This window comes from Cajanus cajan, chromosome 1 (genome assembly GCF_000230855.2).
Source record: "Cajanus cajan strain Asha chromosome 1, NIPB_CcT2T_4, whole genome shotgun sequence".
NCBI lineage: Eukaryota > Viridiplantae > Streptophyta > Magnoliopsida > Fabales > Fabaceae > Cajanus > Cajanus cajan.
In genome coordinates, this window is record NC_138517.1 from 14,423,745 (window position 1) to 14,433,543 (window position 9,799).

General features: G+C 29.5%; 1 protein-coding gene across 1 annotated transcript; it reads left to right on the forward strand.

Moving 5' to 3' along the window:
* Window positions 1–4,496: 4,496 nt before the first annotated feature.
* On the forward strand, window positions 4,497–6,118 carry LOC109789362 (uncharacterized). Its single transcript, XM_020348291.3, has 3 exons — window positions 4,497–4,681; window positions 4,884–5,210; window positions 5,676–6,118. Exons 1-3 carry the CDS (start codon window positions 4,606–4,608, stop codon window positions 5,861–5,863), a joined length of 591 nt encoding a protein of 196 aa, XP_020203880.2. The 5' UTR covers window positions 4,497–4,605; the 3' UTR covers window positions 5,864–6,118.
* The last annotated feature ends 3,681 nt before the right edge of the window (window positions 6,119–9,799 follow it).

Genomic DNA, 9,799 nt, shown 5'->3' on the forward strand with positions numbered 1-9,799 from the left:
TTTCACTTTTGAAACGGCCCGTTCTGGGCAACGAATTGGGCCTAGGGCCCATTGAAAATTGGGTTGTTACAGACTTCCTCTCTCTTCCTCCCTTAAAAATGTCTAGCAATTAAAACAAAGTAGGCATAAAAAAAGTAATTTACTCAACCCTTTCCAAATGGATAAGTGAATATTTGAATTCTTCCAAGTGAAGAAACCTTCATTAGTTAAGCTAATTCCAATCAGCTTATCCCTTAGGATCCAAATTTAATTTTTACACCTTTCTAGACCAAATTTGCTCAACCTTTTCCAAATGATTGAGCAGATTTGACTCTACAACCACTTTACTCTCTACCTTTGATCCATTTAACCATTTTCAAATTAATGGTTGAAAGGGTTTTAGAAATCTTAGAGTCTTGGGACTTTATCAAATCTGCATGAAAAATAAGGGTTCATTAGTAAAAATCCATCAACTCTTTATTACCTAACTTATTTACAGAACCTTTTGATTCTTATAGTATTTTAGGGATTAAAATACATATTTCTTTTAAACATAGTTAGATAAGTGTTAAAAATATTATAATTTCCAAGTAAAATTGACATTTATCAAGACTTTAATCAAAAGATATTTTCTAAATCCATTATAAATCAAATCACCTGATAATTTTTAAGGTTAGGAATAGATTTAGAATCGTTAGTTAAATAAATTCTTGAATTTAATGTAAAGACTTTGATTTGATAAATTGAGGAATCAGTTATAAAATTAGGATCATAAGAATTTATAGAAACAAGGAATTGATTTAGAATGACCTTAAGAGTTCAATAACATTGAGTGATGAAAATCATATATAGATAACCTTTGAAAAGTGAAAGAGTAATATAAGTAAAATTCAATTCCAACCATTTCTCTTAATGTCTTCCTTTCAAATTTACACTTATCTTCTATAACTAGTTTACGTACACTACAAAAATGTAGCAGTTTAGAGTCGACCAAAAGCCGACTCTAAATCATAAAAATTGACGTAATATTGTCAGTTATTCATTATTTTTGACTGACGCTAAATAAGTTGACACAATTTTTTTTGTGTCGTTCGTAATTTTAACATTCTCGAGACTTGATCTGTGAACCTAGAGGTTTTAAGTGAACTTGATAACCAAGTGAACCAAAACATATTATGTGTATATAATATTGAAAAAAATTATCTCTATCTCTCTTAAAGCACGCATACTTTTATTTTAAGTTTAGTGTTGGAAAAACCAACTCTATTTCTTTAGATATAGTGTCGGTTTTTTTTACACTAATTTAATTTAAATTTAAATTAAATTAGTGTCGAAAAAGCCGACCCTATATTTAAAGAATAACGTCAGTTTTTCCAACACTAAACTTAATTTAAATTTAGTGTCAAAAAAGATGACACTATATCTTAAAATAGTGTCGATTTTTCTGACAGTATTTGTACCAATTATTATCCAGCACTTATTTTTTGCAGTTATTTCACCATTTTCTAGTAGTGGTATTAATTGAATATTGAAATTTAAAACATGTTTATATTCAAGTATATATCTTTTCTTTTACAACTTTTAATTAATTAGGATTTTAGAAACTACAAAAATATCTTTTAAGTCTTTGTAGAATGATAAGTCATACTTCAAAAAAATACTATTGCAGATTAGGTACAATTGTCACAAAAATCCCAACACTTATATTTTTTCCTTCTAAATATTGAGTCAGTTTGTTTAAATTTAAAAATAAATGATTTTAAACAAATGCTTTTAAAAAAACCATTTAAAAATAGATAGTTAGGAGTTGCCTTAAAAACTGTTTATTTAATAAAAAATTAGACAAGCACATAAAAAAAATTAAAATGTTTATTTTATTAAAAATAAGCAATTGTTTTTTTATAAACAAACAGATATGTTCTATCTTATATTTTTAGGTTTTCGTCCATTTCATTAAAATATTTGTTCCTATATTTTTATTATTTGAAATTTGATTGTTCTAAAAAAAATTATTGACATTAAAAAATTTATATTGTCAATTAAAAATAATCATTTATAATCATTAATACGAAATATAAGATAATTATTATAAAATTAAAAAATTTATCTTTGAATAATTTGTAATTGAATAATAGTGTAAAACTATTTAACATTCATAACATATTTTCTCTTATTTTAATATTTTCTTTTCATTTATTGTTATGATGAATTAGTTTGAACGGTTTTTATGTATTAAATTATCTGTGACTCATAAACTAAAATTCAATTTTATAAAACTCTAAGAAATTCGATAGTTGTATCAGATATAATAAAAACCAAATCTCATAGCAAGATAAAATTATACATAAAAGTAAATTATCCAAAGCTTTTAAATGTATTATATGTAATGGGATAAATTATAGCCATAAGCAAATTTTAGTTTTTCTTTCATTTCCTTTTTTATATACAATGGCATATTTAACAAGGAACTACATTGTCGGTTTCCACACTAGCTAGGATACAAGGCCAGATCATCTTTTATTTTCCTAACAGCGCCAAGAATGAAACTTGGCTGCTTAGCTTTTAGCCACCTTGATCTGTAGGTTAATATTAAAAACATTAAAAAAAAAAATTTATTTATTATCAAAAAAGTATTTCCCCTCGAACACTTACACATAGACTAATTTCTATCAAAAATTTGATAAATATTAAAGAAATGAACATCTTTCTCTTCTAGATCCTAACAATTGATCAATTTTTTGCATTATTTTTTGAAAGTCAAGATTCAAACTTCTGTTATTTATTACGTAAAATAAGTTACTCATCACTTACACAAACTCAAATAGATCATTTAACAAAATATTTGACACACAAAAGTGTCAGCTCAAATTGATATATTTAACACACAAAAATACTACTAATTTTACTTAAATTTCAAAAATATAAGTGAATAACTTTTTTTAACTGCAAATTTAAGTGAATAATTAACTTCTTTATTTTCATTTAAGAATTATAAAAAAAATTACAACAAATATAAATATATATAAAGATAAATCAAATTCTACCGATAGATTTTTTACTAACTATTTTATATTTTATAATTTAATGTTGTTTTCATAAAATCACCGTTAAATTGGCACGTAAAGAGATTTTAACTCGAGTTGTTAAACTAAAATAATCACTCGTTACACGACCAGTAGATAGGGGCACTAAATTAATTTTGTGAAGAAACTTAGCTTCACTGTCAATAATTATTCTTATTTGAAACAAAAAAAAAAAAATACCTGTGCTGTGGCATTACAAGGTCAAAACGTAATTTTCAACATGAGAATAGTTTCTATATGTGGACCCATTAGGAGCAATGTTTTGTTTGGTTTGAATGATAAAGTGACACATGTAGGTATCGTAGGTAGTTTGGAGCAACAGATCCTCCATTGATAGCGGAAACTGCTTGACTATTAACCAAACTTAATTAATTCCTCATTGGAGCCATCATACCATACAACCCTACCTCACACGGCTCAAATGCTCAACCTTGTATGCCTTCCATATTGTTCAATCATAATAATCTTTTGTATCTTATTTGATGTTTTATTTTTTTTTAATCCATTAAAATAAGAGTTTGTTTTTCATGTGGTTCTTTTTGAACTAGTTAATTGGAAACCACTTTAGATATACTAAGATGGAAGGTTAATTAGGACAGTGTATAATAAGATGATATTGTAATTAATTAAATGGGAATTCTAATGGAAGTTTTAAAATGATTATTAAAATATATAAATAATTGTGGATTATATAACAATTCATGATTAGATAATATGAAAGAAACATTTATTCCAATTAAGTTGATTTGATATTGTATGTAGCTTTTTTTTTTCTATATTATTTTTATCTTTTTATAAATACTTTTTTAAAAAATAATTTCTTTAAATTCAAAAGAGACAACAAAAATCGTCTCATTTTTATTGTAAGAAAAGAATTTCATTTATATCCTAACATGTATTTTCTATAATCCTATTTTATAATTCATTTTTTTATGTCTTTATAGCATTTATTGCTTCTTTCTTTATTTCGTTTATCTTTCTTTTAATTATAAGAAGAGTTATAGAAATCTAATTGCAAAATATAATTGGTTAAGTTCATTTTACTTCTATTAATTAGTTAGAACTTGAGATTAAATTCGGCTCCTCTCATATTTTACTATTGTATATCTTTTCATGCACTAGGAATGGTAGGCAATACTTAATTTTTTTTTTGTTTTATATCTTTTCATATATTGAAAATGAGGTAAGTAATCTGTAATCTTACATAAAATATTTATAAAAAAAAACGTGTTACGTAATAAAAAATTTCAAAACGTTTTTTCCTATATCGTGTATAAGTTAAATCAAACTTCAATAAACGACTAAAACACTGTTCTTTCTCTTCCGCTCTTTTGATTCGTATCGAAAAGTCCACCTCCTAATAAAATATCCTTTTGCACTTAGAAAAAGAATTTTCTTCCTCTAAGAAACCGCTATAAATACACTCATTAATTAACATGAACCATCACACCAATCCTCCAAGTAGAAAAGCACAGCCAAATTTCCAAACTCCTAAGCTAGGTTTTTTTGGCCAATATCCCAACGATCTTCTTCTGCTTCAGCCATGGCCTTTAACATTAGCTTCAGATGTTTGGCAATTGTTTTCCTTGCATTTTTGGCCACCGTGCAAGGAACTCTTGGTAACGTCTCCAAAACTTGTCAACCTCTTTATTTAAAACATGATTTTAGCCAAATATTAACATCGGTCTAATTTAAAATAATATGTATAAAGTCTTTACTTTAACTTTGTTTTCATCTTTATATATAATATTTTTTTGCTAATAAAAACACATGTTTTGGCATCTGAAATATATGCGTGGTAATATTAATGGTGAAATTCAGGGGAGATAGAGTGTGAGTATTTGAGCCACGACACGTGCGCATTTGCGGTGTCATACGAAGGAAAACGGTGCGTGCTTGAGAAGCGTGTGAAGAGGACAGGGGAAGAAGCATACACGTGCAAGACTTCAGAGATTGAAGCTGAAAAACAAAAGAACCATATTGAGAGTGATGAATGTATGAAGGCTTGTGGTTTGGACAGAAAATCCTTTGGAATCTCATCAGATTCTCTTTTGGAAACTCGTTTCACACAAAATCTGTGTTCCCCTCAATGCTACCAAAGCTGCCCCAACATTGTTGATCTTTACTTCAACCTTGCAGCTGGTGAAGGTAAACATAATAATCTGAGTATATTCGGATACAAATTAAAAAACTTATGAATTTCTCATCAAGAAAATAAAGAGTGTTTTTAGTAAAAAAAAAAAAAAGGTTCTAAGAACATTTCTAAATTTATTTACAAATATATATCATTTTTATATAAATAATATTATATTTATTAAAGACAATTCTATTTGAATCAAATAAATTATTATTAGCAACAAAATTCTCATTTCAAGTATTTAGTATGGTCATAAATTCAATATTTAAATTTGAAACTATTAATTAAGTTAAAACATTTCTTTATATATCCGTCCATTCATGTGTTTGAAAGTATAGCTCAGTTACACAAACTAATTAACCATTCTCCAAAAAATAATTAAAAATACTTTTATATTATCATCTTCCTCCAATTTTGTTTCACTTAAGCTTTTGAGATGGGAATTAAGAAAATTATATCACGTACTTTTGGGACAGGTGTGTTTCTTCCAAAACTGTGTGAAGCACAAGGTGCAAATGCTCGTAGACAAATGAGTGAGATGAAAAGTTCTGGTATTGTGGCACCAGGACCCGTGCACTCTCTTCACTTCACAGCAATTCCTCCACAATCTTTTGATGCTGCTGAGTTCGCAGCTGAACCTGCACTCACCCCAGGACTCCCCTAATTCTAAGTAGTACTCTTCGGAATGCATAATTAAGATTAGTAAATGTTATACTTTGATGTGTGTTTAGTTTGTAATAAGGATGTTGCATACACCAATATACATAGTTATGTAGGAGGTTTGGAATGTGCAGTCATAATATATTCTGTTGTACAAAATTTTAATGCTGCAAGTGGTCTTTCAGACTCTTGGCATTGAAAATGAGTGTAGCTTTTATTATTTTTGGTTCATATAAATTCCTCATTATAGTTGTTGGAAGTGGTCTTTTAAATGCTCTTATAGATGATCAGTTATAAGTTGCAACACACCTACGTGCACAAGTTACATACCAATATATTATGCACAGAATTTAACTTTTTTTAAAATCACTATATTCTGCCTTAAAATCGACAATTAAAAACAAATCTATGTTTTTGAGATAAAATTTTTATTGATAAAATATTATTTTAATACTAACATATATTTGATCTTATGAGTATAGTCCATCTCGTATGTCTTAGGATAAAGCTTACAATCACTAATTTAGAAGAGTTAGTTATTAAACTCAAAAATAAAAAAACACTTCTGCAAATTATATTAGTAATTTTCCATTTTAGTTTCATATTTCTTCTCATAATAAAAATCGTCCTTAATGTTTCATTTGTATTCTGATAAGTAATTTACACAAATGTTTTTTCTTCATATTGAGATCGCATATTTTGGACCTTATATCCGATAATTTCTTCATTCTCTAAAAAAAAAATTAAAAAACCATATTTACTATTAAAAAAATCTATATTTACATTTTTTACATAGATTAATACAACAACCAACTATCAAAATTTAACTTTCTATATTGATTAAGACCATAATCAACACAAAAAAAAATCTTTTTTTTAATAATTTATTTGTTTTGTTGTTTTCTCTATATATAATTACAAATAAACAATAAAAAAATTCAATATATTATAGGACAAACTACTAATTAACTAGTATAGGAAGGGTTTATAACATCGAGTATAAAAGACATTTTATATTGATTAAATAATTGATGTAGATCTCGATAGTGTTACATTAAAGACTTTTCATAAAACTAAAAATCTTATTTGCGAATGCACCACATATCCCCCTTCCTCCACAATAGGCATGGAAAAGGGGCGGAGCGGGGCCGAGTTTTATGTTTCTCGTCCCTGTCCCGCAGATTTAAACCGCTCCCGCCTACTTTCGATATTTGTTGGGAGGTAAAATTTGGGTACCCATCCCCGTTGCTGGCGAGATTCGAGTTTCCTTGTCCCGCCCCGTTCTCGGTCTTACCTTTTTATTTTTCTTTTTTTCTTTTTTTTTTTCTTTATTTATTTTTAATAAATATGAAAAAATTTAAAAAAAATAAAAGAAAAGTAAGATAATACAAATTTTTATATATAAATATTTTTAATTTTGGTTTTTATATATATAAATATTTTTTTAATTATATTATTAAGCAGGGAGGGGCGAAGGCGGGGCAAGTACAGGGGCAGGTCTTGACATCCCCGCCCCCACCCCTGATTTTATCAATCAGGGAAAACTCGAACTCGAACCTAATAAACACGAGTTTTTCCCATCTAACACGGGGCACGTTTGGGCAGGTACCCACGGGGCGGGTTAGATTGTTATTCCTACTCCACAAACACACCTCTCATTCTCCCATTTGTGAACGTAGCCCACTCCTAAAAATAAATAAAATCATAGCAATATAAATAATCAATCCACGGTAATCAGTCAATGTAATAACATGGCATTTTGTCTTATTTTTCCATTAGCGTTTATATAATATATTATCAATTTAAATATCATTAAAGTGTACATATGATAAATTATACAAGGTAAACTAAATAAAACCTCGTAACTAAGGTAAACTCTATAGCGAATGTGAACTACATAATTAATGTAAAATACATAACTAATGTAAACTACATCAACATAAGCATCTTTAAACTAAATTAAATGTAACAATCATGTACAAGTTATCATAAAAAACTTAAACCATTTCAGGAACTTACAAAAAAGATTAATGGAGGTGGAAGAAAGGTTAAACAAGTTAGACCAAAAAGAGGAAGAGGATGGTTTATCAGATTAGGATCAGTTGAACAAACGAAACTTACAGCAACACCTGTGGGAGGTTTAGAAGCATAATGAATCTCTATTAAGGTAGAAATCTAGGATAACTTGAGTTAAAGAGAGCGATAGGAACTCAAGATATTTTCACATGGCAATTAATGGGAGGGGAAGAAAACTCAACCTATAAAAGGTTTGCAATTGGATGGCGAGTGGGTTCAGGATCTAGTCACAATCAAGGTTAAGGTCTCAAGATTCTTTGGTAGTAAGTACTCAAGAAATCTGGAACAAACCGAACCTAAGGGGGTTCAATTCAAAACTAATCAATGGCAAAGACTTTACCTCACACAACAGTTTGAGAATGAAGAAGTTAAAGTTGTAGTGTGGGAGTGTGAAGGAAAAAAGAGCTCGAGCCCTGACGGATTCAACTTCAATTTCATCAAGAAGTACTGGGATGTTTTGGAGGGCGACATGATGAGATTCATTAAAGAATTCCACACCAATGGAAAGTTGCCAAAAGGAACAAATGCATCTTTTATTTCTCTGATTCCCAAATTTGATTGTTCATCACAGCTTGGTGATTTTAGGCCCATTTCACTTGTGGGCTGCATGTATAAAATTCTTATAAAAATTCTTGCTAATAGGATCAAGAATGTTCTCTCTTCTATTATTGATCCGATCTAGAGTGCCTTTCTTGGGGGAAGGAACCTTCTACACAATGTAATGATCACAAATGAGGTTTTTAATTAAGCTAAAAGGAAAAAAAAAATGTATGTTGTTTAAGGTAGATTTTGAAAAAGCTTATGATTTGGTATCCTAGAATTTTCTTCTCTATATGTTGTGAGACTTGGCTTTTGTTATAAATGGTGCAATTGCATTCGGGAGTGTCTAGTTACAACAAGAGTCTCAGTTTTGGTAAACGAAAGTCCATCGACTGAATTTTCTTCCCAAAATGGAATTAGACAGGGAGACCCTTTGGCACCAATTTTATTCTTAGTGGTGGTTGAAGATTTAAGCAATATGATGAGGGTAGCAATGGAGTAGAACCTGTTTTTAGGTTTCACAGTAGGGTCGGAAAGGGTGGAAGTTAATCTATTACAATTTGCTGATGATACAATATTCGTTGGGGAAGCAAGTTTGGGGAATGTGGTCACGGTTAAATGTGTCCTAAGATGGTTTGAGTTGGTATCAGGCCTAAAAATAAATTTTCACAGGAGCATGTTTGGGGCATTGGGAGTGGAGACAAGGGAATTGGAAAAGTATGCATTGTTGCTTAACTGTAAAGTTATGAAACTTCCATTTACTTACTTGGGGATTCCCGTTTGGGATCATCTGAGGAGGAGTCAAGTGTGGGAAGAAACAATAAAGAAATTCAAAAAGAAGTTATCGAGGTGGAAAAGTAGGAATATGTCATTAGCGGCACAAGTGTGCCTTGTAAACTCAGTATTGATAGGGTTTCCATTATATATGTTCTCTTTCTTTAAAATGCCCAAATAAGTGGTGCAAAAGATTGAAAGAATACAAAGAAAATTTATATGGGGACTTAAGGAGGGAAGTTCAAAAATGCATTGGGTGAAATGGTAAAAAAATATGCCAACCTAAAAACCAAGGTGGACTAGGTATCAAAAATCTTGAGGCATTCAACGATGCATTAATTGGGAAATGTAAATGGAAAATCTTCCACCATCAGGATTCATTGTGGAATAAAATCTTGCCCTCCAAGTACAAGGTTGGCAAACCTTACGAAGAAGGAACCATGTTAGAAGGCATACTATTGGTGGAGGGACCTACTAAAGTTTGTGGTGGGCTAGCACGTGATTAGTGGTTTCAAATGGGGATAAAGTGGCGACTAGGAAAAGGAGATAA

What these genes read in the sequence shown, in the direction of transcription:
- LOC109789362 (XM_020348291.3), top strand. Translation starts at nt 4,606, where the DNA reads ATGGCCTTTAACATTAGCTTCAGATGTTTGGCAATTGTTTTCCTTGCA. An exon ending in CACCGTGCAAGGAACTCTTG is followed by an intron (nt 4,682 to 4,883) that starts GTAACGTCTCCA and finishes GGTGAAATTCAG; the next exon opens with GGGAGATAGAGTGTGAGTAT. An exon ending in CAACCTTGCAGCTGGTGAAG is followed by an intron (nt 5,211 to 5,675) that starts GTAAACATAATA and finishes CTTTTGGGACAG; the next exon opens with GTGTGTTTCTTCCAAAACTG.